The sequence below is a fragment of the Centrocercus urophasianus genome, unplaced genomic scaffold, assembly GCF_019232065.1.
Source record: "Centrocercus urophasianus isolate 14NV4802_14NV808 unplaced genomic scaffold, USGS_Curo_1.0 seq_12, whole genome shotgun sequence".
NCBI lineage: Eukaryota > Metazoa > Chordata > Aves > Galliformes > Phasianidae > Centrocercus > Centrocercus urophasianus.
The window spans coordinates 54,310,576-54,326,130 of NW_024884364.1; the positions used below are offsets into that span (position 1 = coordinate 54,310,576).

Below are 15,555 nucleotides of genomic sequence, written 5' to 3' on the forward strand. Positions count from 1 at the left end.
TTTTGCAGCACTTGTTTCCCTAGGTCTTTGTGTGCTTATACTGCAACTGTGAAACAATTGTGCAGATATACACAGGGCAATCTATAGCAGTGTTTTGGCAGAGCAGTGGCAGTTTTCACTTTGGTCCTCAGATCTTCCTGCTACACACGTATTAATGGACCAATTCAGGTTAATTTAACACATGCTCCATATCTGTTTGCTGCAAAGAGTTTCACTGATGATTTTTCATTAAAAAGTGCAGTGACATATTTTAAAATTATTCTTATCAGTTTTATTTCTCAAAATGAGCTGAACTTATTAGTTACCTTTTTTTTTTTTTTAACATTCAACCAGTTGCTAAAGGGTACAGTAAATCTGAAGTGAGCTTCTTTTTCATTTCATTTTGCCCTTAAATTAAGCACTGTTTTTTCTAACTTTTGGGTTTTCAGATGTGTCCTCCTGAGGCTTTGTCTTTTCAGGATGGTGCAAAACTCATCTTTCAGTTTTTGCTTGTAGAACTGTTTTTTTTTTTTTTTTTTTTCCCCCTTTTTTTTTTTTTTTTTTTCCTTTTTTTTACATCTCTTTTTCACCACCCCTGCTATTGAAATAATCTTGGTAGCTGTTTGGTTTGCTGCAATTCATTTTACGATTGGAGGGTATCTATTCACTTCCAAGCAGAGGAGTTAGTTTAATAGTTTTATGCATGTACCTTAATGGAAAACATTGGCTAATCAGAGAACGATAGAATGGAATGGATTAGGTTGCAAATGCAAAGAATTTCGTCCTAGTATCTAATCTAAATCTCCCCTCTTCTACTTTCAAGTAATTCCTCCTTGTCCTACCACTATCAGACTGTGTATAAAAACTGTTTCCCCTTTGTTTGTAAGCTCTCCTGAAGTACTGGAAGACGGCAATGAGGTCAACCCAGAGCTTTCTCTTCTCCAAACTGAACATGCCCAACTGCCTCAGCCTTTCTTCATAGGAGAGGTGATCAGCCCTCTGATCACCTCTGTGGCCCTCCTGTAGACCCACTCCAACAGCTCCGTGTCCTTGTGCTGGGGGTCCCAGGCCTGGACACAGTACTGCACATGGGGCCTCATGAGGGCAGAGTTGAGGGAAGCAATCACTTCCCTTACCCCACCGATCAGCCCTCTTTTGATGCAGTCCAGACAAATGTGTAAAGTTTCTGGTTAGATTTTTTTAATGAGAAGGATGCTTGCTGTTTCTCCAGCTTTCTGAGCAGTCTAAATCCCATGGCTGATTCTGTCTGCCCCAGCTTGCCCTGAAGTAAACCTCTGGGAGGTGACTTTCGTGTGGGGCTCCATCTAAGATGCCATGCAGTTTTCTGTCTGAGCTTATGCTGCTTTGCTGCAGGGATGAGGGTCTCCTGTATTTCTCTTGCCACATCTGCAGTGCTGTGCAGAGCATCTGAATATGCCCTAGGTGTCTTGGTGACCAAATGGGGCCCCAGCAATCCAACAGCTGATGGATATAAATCTCTGTATTGCTTTATGCAGCACTGTACAGATTTCTTGCATTCCTTTGCAATTATTTAGCTGAATCAGACAAAGTGTATTTTGTTGCGGTTTTGAAGACCCTGCAACATTTGTAGCTCTGCTTACCTGTATCCACATGACCAGTAAATGAGCCAACTCAAAGAAATAAAGACAAGGACATTTTGGACTTTTTATTTTCAGAATTAGAGCATATGCTTGTCTCCCATAAGGAGACACTGCCTCTAGGAAAGAGGCATCAGTCATTGAGCTGGAATGTCTCTTGAGGCAAATTCTTTATACACAGGCTTCACGTATCTAACTTAGCTCCTGTGCTTTTAAAGTGGAGTTGATGGTTGCTTACTTTCTAATATGCTGGAAGGATTAATTACACTATATGAGGGATTTTAAATTTTTTTTACCTTAAGTTATAGATATTACTATTACTAGATTAAGCTATAATTCCTGGTACTTAATTTCCTTTTCAATTAATGTTTAAACAGAAGTAGCCCTGTTCTAAGAATTTAGCTAAGAAACATAATTGCTTTGCTGAAAAAAGTATTAAGCGAGAAGAGCATCTGGAGAAAAAAACCCACGTTCAGAGGAACATGCTTTGCATTTTGTTAGTCACAGCCCAAACTTGTCTTGCTTTCAAAAAGGCAGATAATATATTTAGTGCACTTGCCAGTTAAAAATTGCAATTTTATGATAGTTCTTATCATCTTGACTAGTTTGGTCATGCTCTTCTGAGTATCTTCAATTAATAACACTGTCCTCTGCAGATTCTGAGACAGGGAATTAATTACACTCAGTTTGGAGGATGTCTTCTTTGTTATTGGCAGTCAGGTGGGAGGGAATGTGTGATTAAGTGAAAATCAGTCTGACTATTGGTGCAATGCAGAAAGAATACACATTTTGATGAAACAGTGTTTTCTAATATGCAGAAAATATTATCTATTTCACAGCTCAGGTCTGTAGTGGGTATTTCATTAAATTCAACCAGTCCAGGGCTTTTAGTCTGTGCTTTCCATGGTGAAATATACTAAATGACAAAACCAGAATAGATTGGCACTATAGGGATTGCAATTTTGCTTATCCTTTTGAATAAAATCCCTCAAAATATTCTTTTCTTGTTGGAAATGTCCTTTCTAGAAAAAAGAAAAAGAGAAAAAAAAAAAAAAAAAAAAAGAAAAGAAAAGAAAAGAAAGAAAAAAATGTCTGAAAAACTAATTCTGAATATACTAATTCTAAATATATATAGCATCTGGTGGGCTTTATGAATATGCCATGCGAAGCTTTTGGTATTGTAATGGAATAATAAATTGGTTAGTCGACTGAGTCTTCTTGGATGAGTGAGCCAAATCAGCGTGACCTGGCATAACATGACTGTCACATCCCAGTCATACACAACCCAGTCCCAGCTGAGGGGATGGGACTTATAGAGATGTGGAAATGTGATGCAAGGCTTTCTCACTCAGTAGCAGCCAAATGCTGCCCTTGTGCTACCTTAGCCTTAGTTTCAAAGTGGTTGATAAGACGCTGCAGTCATATTACACCATCATGTCTAACACAACATGTCATAAAAGGTCAGAGGGTCCCAAACTATATGAGTTGCTACCTAAAAAGTTTTGCAGATCCAAGATGGAGGGCTAGATAAAAACACAGTTTTTTGAAAATGTTCATTGCTCTCAGTCACCTCAAGGATCTTACATTGTATTGCATTCGAAACAAAAACTACTGCTAACACATGTATTACCTGTTGCCATAGGAGGCTATTACAATAAAAGTGTTCCTGAAACTGAAACAGGAGAAACTTTCTGTGGGATGACCTAGAAAACCTCTTTAGAAATAATTACTGTAACAGGGTTAGCACTGTAAAAAAATGTATCAACTGTTCTGACTTTCAAAGGTCTTGTTGCTCTGAAGTAAATTTCACTGCAGGTCAGACGTTCACATCCTAGGGGTGTTTAGAAAACTAATGTCTGAGCAAGCAAGCATGCACTTGCTGCACACAAAGGCAAGATCAAAGCCACATGAAACAACCCACACATTTTTTAACACAGACGACAAAGTATTAGTTCAACCTTGCTGAAACTGGAGATTAACCCCACAGCACTTCAGACCAGGAGCAGGAGTGTGAAACACCAGTCATTCTGCTCTGTCTTTGTTTGTGGCACAGATATATGTGATGCTAGGCATCTCTTTTCAAATGAGTGAAGATAAAGATTCTCTGTATGAAAATACCCGGTGTGGATCTGCATCTCAGTTAGAGGATGAAAACTTCAACTTCCATTAGCAAAATCCTTGGTCGCGTTTCACTTGGAAAGGATGAAGGAAATGTTACAGCAGGATAAACATAAACATACATCATGAGCAGAAACAGAGAGAGACTTTTTACAAGGGTATGCAGTAATAGGGTGAGCAATAACTGTTTTAAACTGGAAGAGAGGAGATTTAGATTAGATGTTAGGAGGAAATTCTTCACTCAGAGGGCAGTGAGGTGCTGGCACAGCTGTCCAGAGAGGCTGTGCCCCACCCCTGGAGGCGGTCAAAGCCAGGTTGGATGGGGCACTGGGCAGCCTGAGCTGGTGGGAAGAAGCCCTGCCCGGGGCATGGAGCAGGTAAAAGGTTGGAACTCAAAAATCTTTGAGGTCATTTCCAACCCAAACTATACTGTGATTCCATAACCAGAAAAGGTGTTGCAAAATGGCTAACTGGATAATTATTCTTTGTGCATGTTTGCCAGAGAAAAAGATAAAACCGCGCTCTTCCTCTTGAACTGATGATGAGAAACGGTTTCAAAGCCACAGTCCATTTGACTTGAAAATTGCATGTGAGAGCAGAATGAAAAGGACCATTCAGCTGTTGAGGGTATTTTCCCCTTTTTATCTGCTTGATTTACATAAAGAAGATTCTATCTTATCCAGTCCAGAGTAGCATGGAGGATAGTAAAGTATTGCTTTCACCATGAAAGATTCAGGAAATCTTTTCAATTAAAAAGTTTTTTCTAGTAGAGTTGAACAGGAGATTGTGCAAGAAAGCCATGTTCTAGCATTTCTCCATTTAGACTTGCCTGTCTGTAGGAAAAAGCAGCTGATATTTTGCCACTTGCTTCTGTCAGAAATAGCTATTTAAAGTGCTTACAGATTCAGAGACTTAAAATTTAATCTTGAATTTTATTAAAGAATAATTTCCACCATTTCTGAGGCTTCAAATAGGTTTTCTGCACAGTTCACATTCAGCTTAATTCTCAAAAAAGATTTTTTTTTTTTTTTTTTTTTTCTGGAGCAGATAAGCTGTAGCTTATAGCTCTGTCACTTTCTTGTTTATGTTCTGGAAGGGAATAGAAGATCACTGCTGATTTATTTGTGGATGTCACAAGCTGTTGCTGAAAAAGTAAATGATGTCTGGGACAGGGTGTCTGCACAGTCTCATATGGATAAGCAGGACATATCCATGTTTTAATATGAAGTAGCATCAGATTATGCTCCTGACAAGAATCACCAAATATATTACAAAGGAAAATCCTAGATCTTGTACCTCTGATACCTATAATTTAGGTATTAATCCTTCTTTTTATAAGAAATGTTTTAGACGAAACACAGGTTGTTTAATAACCTGGAACAATCATTTAGCTTTACATAATGAGTTTACAGTTTCAGCCTTGAGTTCTAAATCCAAGGCAAAGAATACCATTTTGTTGGCTTGTAAGCTGTTTGCTCTGCTCATCTGTGGATGTGAGCTGTACGAAATCTAAGTCAACTTCTGTTCATCAGCTTCTCAGGAAGGTTATGATGGCACTGAACATCCTTACTTTTTTCCTTCAAATGGTTGAATTCTGTCGTGTCTACTTTCCTCTCATGGTTAATTATTACATAATATGCTCTGTATTATCACTATAAATACTTGGTAACAAAGGTAGAGAGCATATTAAACACATTTAGTGTTCATTTTGTCATTAAATACCATGAACAACTGGGGATTTGTAAATATTAATGTCACTGCTTACATCAAAATGTGTTTAAATATTTCTCATTATTCACTCTATTTTTTATAAATAATGCTTACAGATTGCATAGGTGGTGCAAATACTTCCTCGTCAATTTCTTGAGATAAGTGTAATTTGCATGCTAAATATGGATCTTAAGATATAAAGCCACGAATTCTTGACTTTTTTTTCTTCAGTGACATGAAATTTGAGGGGAAAGAAATAAAAGGAAGTTGTGGAAGTGTCCAATTCGCTAACTTGGAAGTATATGTTCAGATAGTTTCTGAATGAATAATCAGCTTTTATATCCTTAGGAATCTCCTGTAAAATCCAAAGGATATTTTTTGTCATGACCATTCTGATGTCTGCTGTCAACAGGAGTGAACGCTTTTCGTTTATTCTTCAAGACCTTGATAGTACTCAAAAAAATAAATCAAAACATGCTCAAACAACACTCTGAAGACTGATTTGAAGTATTAATCAGTCTGTTTAAACTTACACGGGATCAGATATTACTCAGGTCTGCATTTTAGCAGTACATTAATGTGTGTTGGCAGGTTATGATCTGATGAAAAGCAAATATGATACAATTTTAGCGGTAAAGATTGTGGTGGTCTGAAGCAAATATTTGAAGATAGCACGTTATATTAATTGGGAAATGAATTTGAGATCACTTTCGTTAAAAAATTGAAATGTTTCTATCAATTTTCCATTCCCTTCAGCTTTGAAAAGTAAGTGGTAAAAAGAACTCTGAAACTGGCAAACTCTTTGGAAACCATTCTGAGCATTTTAATAGCCTTCAGTCTAGGACATATTGCACGTACTTTGTGAGTCTTTGATTTCATACCTACTACATCTGCTATAAGATAAACTATCTTGCTTTGTTTTAGAACTGAAACATGAGATCTATGTTTGGAGGTTGACTGCTCAGCGCATTAACCCTGCCAGCAGGGAAGAAACTGCCGTGAAATGCCTCTTGATGCAGAAGGTGCTGACTCTGGAGATACTCCTGAGGAAGAAGCTCAGGACTTTCCACAAGTGAGTGGTGCTGGCATGTGCCACCTCCTTTCTTCCACCCTTGGCAGGATGAGCTGCAGGCATAGGCACTTTGTTGGACTGACATGAAACTCCTGCTCATCTCAGTTTGCAGTTGGAATGATATTCTAGTTTTGCTACTATCTTCACTGACATGAGACCTACATTCTCAGCCATTTCTTGATCACAGAATCACAGAATGGACAGGGTTGGAAGGGATCTCAAGGATCATGAATCTCCAAACCCCCTGCCACATGCAGGGCCACCAACCTCCACATTTAATACTAGACCAGGCTGTCCAGGGCTCCATCCAACCTGGCCTTGAACACCTCCAAGGACGGGGCATCCACAACCTCTCTGGGCAGCCTGTTCCAGCACTTCACCACTCTGTAAATAACTTCCCCCTGACATCCAACCTAAATCTTCTCTCCCTCAACTCCAAACCATTTCCCCTTGTCCTGCTGTTATCTACCCTTTCGAAGAGTTGAAAGAGTTGAGCAGATACAAAGAACCATGGAAGCTCAGCTTCAGTGATACACCAAGTACTTTAGGACAAAACTAATGTGTAAGGTCTGGAACACATATTGTGAATAAACAAAAATTTGACGACCCAGAAATTCCAGGTAGCTTTTGTTTTAAAAGATCACAAATGCATCATTAGGCTTTTTCCTGCAATAATAGCTTCAATGTAGTAAAATGCTGTAAATTTTTCCCTGATGAAAAATTCAAATGTTCTTCAGTGAACTACTGAATTTTCAAAACAGCGATTTACTACTTCTTAAAGTAATCAAATCTTCAGTGGGGATGTGAGTATATTCATAATTAACTAGGTATGTATAGAAAAGGAGAAGTTTTTATAAACTAAGACTAACAAAAAATTAACCTTATTTTTGTTTAGGTTCCGGCAAAACCAGCTGTTAATGTAGGAAATTTGATGTTTGAGAATAGTAATATAAGTACTGTGACAGTGAATTTTCTTATTTTCACAAATAAACTTCTTAATTCAGTAAATGATGCAAGCATAAATTATTCCAGGAATAAGATAATTTTTCCTTATATTTTCCTATAATATTTTCCTTTAATTTTTTCCTGATATTGTGCACTTTAAATAAAGTGACATAAAAAGTCTTTTTAAAAGATTGTGACATTATTAGAGTTCACAACACCTTAAAGAAAATAATTCTGAAGTGTATAAAAAATCGTACGTTCAGTTTTGAAAATGAGGATTCCTTCAGCACAAGCACACTGAGAGTGATGTAGAAATTCATTAACATTAGCAGCAGAGCTCCTGAACTGCAAACCCCAAGGCTTTTTTTTGCTGCAGGGCTGACTATGCTGATAACAGAAAGAAGTAACTTATTCGGATCTTAAAACTTCATTATAAAATGCAAATGTAACACATGTTCTGACTTGTTGGTGTTAGCACATGACCCTTGCTTAATTACAGAATGGCACACATTACCTCCTGAAACTACAAATGGAACATATAGCCAGCTCCTATATCCAGGTTCATACTCCGGATGCTTGCAGTTTCCAAGTCTGTGGCACTCTTCATGAACCAAACTGTGCACTGGTAGTATGTATTAGGAAAGTGGGGTCTTAAGTAAATTGTCATGGGAATTTTGCTACTGAACATAAGGCAGCCATGGTTCCTCTGTAGTATGAGTTACTCCTTAAAGGGGAAAGAATGATCTGGATGTGATGAGAGAGATTTATTCCAATACTGTTTGGCAGGGCTCTCATTTCATTCTGGAAAAAAAGCAGGTGTCATTTTCTTTCAGGCAAATTTCACAAGAAGATAAAAACTGGGAAACAAATATTCAGGAACTCCAGAAAAAAGTAAGTAGATGGCAGTTGTTCTTAATATAAGTGTAAGTAGACCTACGGCTTTTTATGAGGAAAATCCTTTGAATCCAATGAAAATTTAATAAGTCTCGTGGAGAAGAAAAGCTGGCAGGCAGACTGGCTGGCTTCTCATCAGGATGGATATACTGAACTACATTGTATGAGTTAGGTTTTATATGTGTTCTTTAGAAAAGAGTTGTTTAAAGGATCAATAAATGATTCAGCAATGTTCTCTTAAAATTTTAATCCGCCATGGCCAGAAAGTCTTAGAAGGTGTCAATAGGTTGTTTATAACCACAATGCATGATGACAGAGTAATACCAACTCTAATTTACTACACTATCTGTAACACATCTGCTATGTTATTTAAGTAGGCATAAACCACTTGCATAAATCCTGTTTTCTTTGCTGTGCACATATTAACACTGCCTAGATCTTTATGCTGAAGCTGAACCTGACAGGATGTATACCCTATAGTAGGATTAATTTCATCTTCATTAGCCTAATCATCACATCCTTTCCACATTGCTGGCACTAATGAGTACAGGCGTGTAATTGGGAGCTCAAATCCTTGGCTGGGAGCACTCTGTTCTATGTGCCATACCAAAACAGAACAAAACCAACTGAATTTTCTGTTTGGTTTTAGACCTTTTCCAAAGCATTGTATAAATGATGAACTTTTAAAAGAAGTGAGATTTGATTATACTTTGGTAGATTTCTAAACTGTGTGGAAGAGACTAGCAATGAGAGAGGTACTCTGAGATAGAGGGATTCCCTGGGTTGCTGGTGAAGGTGATTTCAGAGCAGAGAAGCAACAGCACAATGGAAAGAATTTCAGTATGAGAATGAGAGCATGAGGAGCTGGTCTGTGGTACAGGAGCTCTATAAAGATTAGGGGCATGGCATGTCTTTGAAAGTTGTACGTGATGTATGAAGAATCTGGCCATTAGGTTAGGTTATAGGTTTTCAGAGTATAATCGCAATAAAGGATGATTTTGTCCAAATTTGAGAAACCACAGAGCACCTGAAGTTCCCTCTATAATAAAAACTGCCTTTCAACTATACTTGCACAACCGTGTTTTATCTCCTGTCTTCATGTTAGGTCTCTCTTACTACGTGATCATGTTTTCTATAGGTAAACATGAAATATTTCATTTTAAATATTTATGTATTTTATGCTGAAGAAGAATATACAATACAGGAACAGCTTTTTCTATTTCACACGTTTTTTTTAATTTTTTTTTATTTTTTATTTTTAACTCTGTGCACAATAAATAGTTCCTTCTTTAACACAATTATCCAATTCTTTTTCCCCTCTGCAGCACAGAATAACAGACAAAATCCTTCTCGTCAAATGCCTTACTGTGCTGGGATGTGTTATTCTGATGTTTTTTCTCAACTCATTTGTTGCAGGTGTCTACTTAGATCTTGGTAAGTTTCACAGTTTTATTCTATTTTATTAAAATAATAATAATAATAATAATAAAACAGCTAACTGAACTGTAACATTTTTCTGAGTCTATTCAGAAAACCCATGTTTTTGTAAGTCCCTGACCTTACAATTTCACCGGGTTAATCAGAACAGCAGTTTCTCGGAACAGGTTTTTGAAATGCAGTCACGACTCAGTCACCCCAGGAGGAATAGCAGGTAGAGCTCTTAACTTCATCTTTTTCTGACTTCCCAATGTTAACTAGGTGGATAAACATTACAGAATGAGCAAATTTGACCTTACCATGATTTCAGTGTAGCCTTGAATAAATGACTGAGATTCATTACGGAGATCAGAAAGTAATTACTCTGTGTAAGAACATTTAAGTAGTCTAGCATAATTTCGTGAGTAAAGATAGCTCTTCGTATAACTTCAAGTTACCATTATGTTATCATCAAAATAAATAATTTCCCAAAATAAAATCTAGAAGACACTGCATATGATTGAAATAAAAATAACTACATTCTGTGCCTAGACCTGTCTGTGAAGGTCTTTATACAGTTATTATGTGTCTAAATCCCTATAAGGACATTCTTGAAATGTCCCAAAAATAGAACAAAATTAAAACTCATGTTTAACTTAAGTGCAGTTATAAAACCTGCCTGTAACATGAAAAGTTAATGATATTTTTTTGGGCTGTGGAGTGTTTGGAAGTTATGGAATTTCAAATTTATGTTTTCTCTTGTTCATCTGAATCCCTTCACTGTGTATGTCCAGTGGGAAAAAAAAAAAAGCAATAGATTTAAGGATGAATAACTCATAAAGAGTAAGTCACTGGCTGAATATTATGTGCGTTTTGGTTATGCACAGTATAGAGCTAGTTCTAACTGTAGAGTGGTGATCAGGTTGGAAACAACACCTTCCGCCCCTTTTGCTACTACTTCAGCTATATTAACTGGCTTAGTAAGCTACCAGTAGCCAAAGGTGGCTCTTCTTTTTGCTTGGACCCAGGGAAACACTGGAGTTGGTGTTGTTGGCATCAGTGCGGGGATGTGAGCTACTGTATCTGGAGCAATGTGTTTTTAAATAAGTACAGCTATGCTGCTAAACACGTTTATTCCGAGGACTGAGCTACAGCCCTTGGACCTAGGCTGCAGGATGTCTGTGTCCATGCTGCTCAGACCTCATCTCTGCAGAGCAGTCTGGCACTGCAACCGGCCCTGTGCTTCCTTGTGACATTGTAAATAGTTTTGTACGCATGGGATTATTAAGTTGCCAGTTCACTTCAAGGGCAGTTTTGTAGCCTAATGAAATTGTTCTAAGTCCGTAATACTGAGGACATATGGTGTATTACCCTGTATTTGTTATGGGGTTTCAGTGCATAACCTTGTCTGAGTTAATGTTGCAGTAACTGCACAGAGCACAGACCTAAACGTGACTCACCCTTGTTTCTGTTTGAGTGTGATTCCTGCATCAAATTGCCTTCAGAAGTACTTATTTTTGTTTGAGATGAAACAAGCTGGGTCAGTCCAAGACAGGGGTCTGAGTTATAAGCAATACTTACACAAGGGGGATTGTGGGACACTGGGACCTCACTGTGGGCTTGGACTATGAGGTTTCATGACAGTGCTTCTGTGCAGCAGAAGTGTGGTGCCTGGAGCAATATGAGCTTAGGAGAGGGGACACTGTTTCAGCCAGTGGCACCAGTGACCCTGTTATGGTGGCAGGTTGGTTTCCTCTTCCAGAGTATCTGCTGTGGTAGAAATGGGTAATTCAGTAAAGAATACTGGTTGTTAAGAAGTTAAAAGGTATGCTGATGCATTATAGCCACAAAAGTGCAAAGTTACTATAGCATAGGAAGAAACAGAAACTGAAGACACAGGCATTTGAAATCACTGTGGCTAAGAGCGTTAACTGAAGAGTTCCCACCAGCAATTTGAGAAATCAATTTTCACTCTTACTTTTCTGCCTCAGATAAGCGAGCACTGAACCATATAAGATTTTGTGAATAAACCCAAAATCTAAGTGGTTTTGAAAACCCACATGCAGTCAGTAAAGACCACATAGCATTGATTGCATGTGCAGCTAGTAAGATATTCTTTCAAGACTGTAAGGTAATTGGAGTACTAGAAGAAATCTAGTAACAGAAGAGTGGTTTTTTGTTCTATTTCATGTCAGTAAAATAAGTGCAAGATAGTGACATGGTTGGCAGTGCAGGTTTTTGTAATTCACTACCCAATCTTCTGCTGCAATCTTGAAAGTAAACATGGGCTGTATGTGTTATTTAGTTTCTATCTGTTCTGTATTCATAGTAAATCCATCAGATTAGTAAATAAATGTTATTAAATCATATACATAATTCTATTAACACTTAATGGAACCTGCAGACTTCTACTGAGATCTCACTGATGACTCCTGAGTTCCATGGTCTTGATGCTTGCTGTCACTTACTTATCATTACTGAAGTAGTACTGCTGTGGGTTGCTATGGATTTTAGTCCTCCAGTGAATGGAAATAAATTTCCTAAAATACAGCACATCTTGTACTCTGGTGGTTTGGCTATATTTGTTCAGTAAGTTTTTGCATAAAAATGAAAGTAGATTGTAATTCAGTGTTTAATTTCCTACTAGAATAATGTTTTATACAGAGGCTTAAGTGTTAGAAATCTAATAACTTTTAATTGCATTTGGTAGAGTGAATTAGAAAGATTATAGAATTCTTTATCAGTCCCCAGCCTTGATACAATTTTTCCATAATGAACCTGGAATCATTGATATAATTTGAGGGAATTGACATTTTAATTTAACTAATAAATTTGCGTACTTAACTGTCTTAAAATGCAGAACACTTTCCTATTCAGTTTTCTTGTACCTGTTCATCTGTAGACTAATTCTATGAAATGCCTATGTCAGTGAAAAGCTAATAATGAGACTTCAAACAGACAGACACGGCAAACTTCAGACTTCTAGAGTGCTTTCATTCAGCCACTGTATTTATTGATAAAGCACTGGTAAAGCATCTGAGGAATCTTGCTTCCTTCTGCCTCTGGATCCTCTCCTCTCAGGGTCACGTCAGTCATTTCTGAGTCAGGGAAAAGTCCTCTCCTGCTTTTGGAGAGCTGCAACAGAAGATTTTGCTTTCTTCTTCAAGAAACAAGGTGTAAACTCAAGAGCAAACAAATCAGATACTGATGGTTTCAGGGTAGGGATACTGTTACTGACTCGGCTGCAGACTGTTGGAAGATGGGAATTCACACCAGGAGAAACATAGCTATGTTTGCCTAATTTGTACAACTTGTATCTTACATTGTTGAAACATTTAAAATCTGTAACTGAAATAGTGGAAAAGAAGGGTTTTCATTTAAGCTGACTGGTTTTTGTTTGGAAGGCCACGTTTTGCAGAGCCCTTTTTGATGTTATTATCAGTGCATTCAAGAAGAAATGTTTTCAATCTCTGTAGATACAAAAGACTCCTGTTGTCTTGTCACTCCTTTGGATGCCAGTCATTGTATTTTCTGACTAATTTCTGTAATGTACTGAAAATTTGTTGAAATTTACAGGAGCTGAGTGAGTGAAGGAAAGCCGTCCATTGCCCTAAAGAGCTTCTTAAACTTGCTTAAATTTGCTGTTGAATCACTGACTGTCAGAAGTTCTGCATCAATATGTACTTGGCTTATAACAACCAAATCAGGTTTTCCACTACTGCATCCTGCTGAGATTTTAACAGCTCCCTCCATTTTCTTTTCTGCAACATTTTGAATAAGTGGTACAAGGACTTTGCTGTAGAAGTGATTCTTCCTTAACCGCTTTGAGATAGATTGCCTGTATACGTTAGAGTTAGTCATTCTCTAACCAATACCAGAAGCCTTAAGCTTAGAGATCTTTCTATGAGTTGAAAAACAAACAAACAAACAAACAAAAAACCCATACCTAATATTGCACAAGTGAAAAAAATATAGTCCGCATATTTTTCTTCAGTTTTCTAAGGAAAACTCTAAAAACTTTGAACTGTTCTTCAAACTGTTATTCTGGAACATTTTTCTGTACTAGAGGTGGTAAACAAATAAAACCATCTTATCCTACTATCATATATAGTAGTGGAGTTATAGAAATCTACCACTGCTTACAAACAATGAAATCATATAAACAAAAGGAAACAAACTGGGTTATGAAACTGTGTTTGTACCCATAGGAAAGAAAACAGTGTACTTATATTCTGGAAATGATTGCTTTCAGGTGAATATATGCAATCCTTGTGAAATGTCCATTATAGAACTATTCTTCTTGTTGAGGGTTATTTCATGAAATGTTTGGGATTAAAAAAAAAATTGAATAATGGATCAGTTTGATAAGCCAATGTATAATTTATTGCTGAAGAACACCAGAAATCCTGGTGAGACAAATAGCTATTAAGCTATAAAAAGTAGTGAATGATATAGATTTAAGAAAGTGTACACTTAATGCCAAAAGCCACAATGTTAAGTTTAGAACATTTTACACCAGTATATCCTCAGTGTAAAACGTTGCTCTTTAATTTGTCACTGAATCTAACATTTATTCCCAGGCTATCTACAGGCTGTGATTTTAATCAGTTTTAATTGAGGAAAGCTTATGGGCATGGCCTAACTGCTCAAATTATAATGAATTCTCAGCTATTTAACTCTGTTAAACCCAGTATTTTCCCCTGTATTTTTGCAAACCTTTCCAATGCGGTTTGATGAATTAAGAAGCTGGGTACACAGACTGGGATCCAAGTTTTATGGACCTTTTCTAAATAGCTATAAATATTATCTGAATAATCTGTGGTTGCCTGGAAACTCCTTCACGCAGTTCCAGGTAGTGTGAGCTAGACTGTTTTGGTCCTCTAAACAATTGGGCTGGGGATGCCTTCTTTGTATACAGCAGTGGGCTCTGCTTTCAGAGTGTTGGTGGTGTTGTGATATACATGGTTTTGTGGGCAAAACTGAGAACTTATTTTTAGTCTAATTAAAGGTTTTATCTATGGAAGCAAAACACAACATTTATTGTTCATGCGCTTATGACAATACCAACACATTGAATTACCCAATCAATACAAAAGAAAATCCACTAACAATATAGAATTAAATCTGTTGTAAACAATAAATGATAAAAAAATAATTAAAGCAAGAAAGCACGCATTCCTTGTATCCTTTGATGCTCCGCAGGATGTAAAGCTTCACAAGGCTGAGTAGAGTGTGATGAATTGTTGATACCTTGAGAATTTTACTTGGAGAAGTATTACAGGGATTTCTTCCTCCTCTTTACTGGGAGGTGTATAATGCTGATGTTGACGGTTTCTTCCTTCTTGTGCTTGAGTCCACTTGAGCTCAATATTATCTTTTTTTTTTTTTTTAACTTTATTCCTTGCAATTTTGTCATATATAGAGTTATATAAATATTACAGACTTGGTCCCTGTCTTTTTTGTTACCTCAGAAATGGGTTTTGACTCACATCACAGTCTGCGCTATTAGCAACTGCTGAGTTGTTGATAATCCCAGGGCAGTTGATATCATCCAATGCCCTCACCTTCAAGGCTTTTTCTATTACTTCACATCCGTATTCCTTTACATTATTAAGTTCAAGTCAAAAGTAGTTCATTACACGCAGCATCTAGCTATTCCTAGCTATGTAGGAATTGGTAACAGTATGCAATAAACCACCCAATTATGCAAAAGTAAGCCAATAAGGTATGTCTTCTATTTGTTAGTTTTGGATATATTTTGTACCACCTTTTGTATTATTTTATACTGATAGGATAGTTAAT

At 37.2% G+C, this 15,555-nt stretch overlaps 1 protein-coding gene across 1 annotated transcript in view; it reads left to right on the forward strand.

Annotated features, from left to right (window-relative positions):
- Nucleotides 1–15,555, forward strand: part of OCA2 (OCA2 melanosomal transmembrane protein) — a 232,421-nt gene that overhangs the window by 71,697 nt on the left and 145,169 nt on the right. The window contains exons 15-17 of the mRNA XM_042810547.1: nucleotides 6,351–6,498; nucleotides 8,277–8,334; nucleotides 9,663–9,771. Of these exons, the coding sequence (XP_042666481.1) occupies nucleotides 6,351–6,498; nucleotides 8,277–8,334; nucleotides 9,663–9,771 (315 nt within the window). The remainder of the gene's footprint in view (nucleotides 1–6,350; nucleotides 6,499–8,276; nucleotides 8,335–9,662; nucleotides 9,772–15,555) is intronic.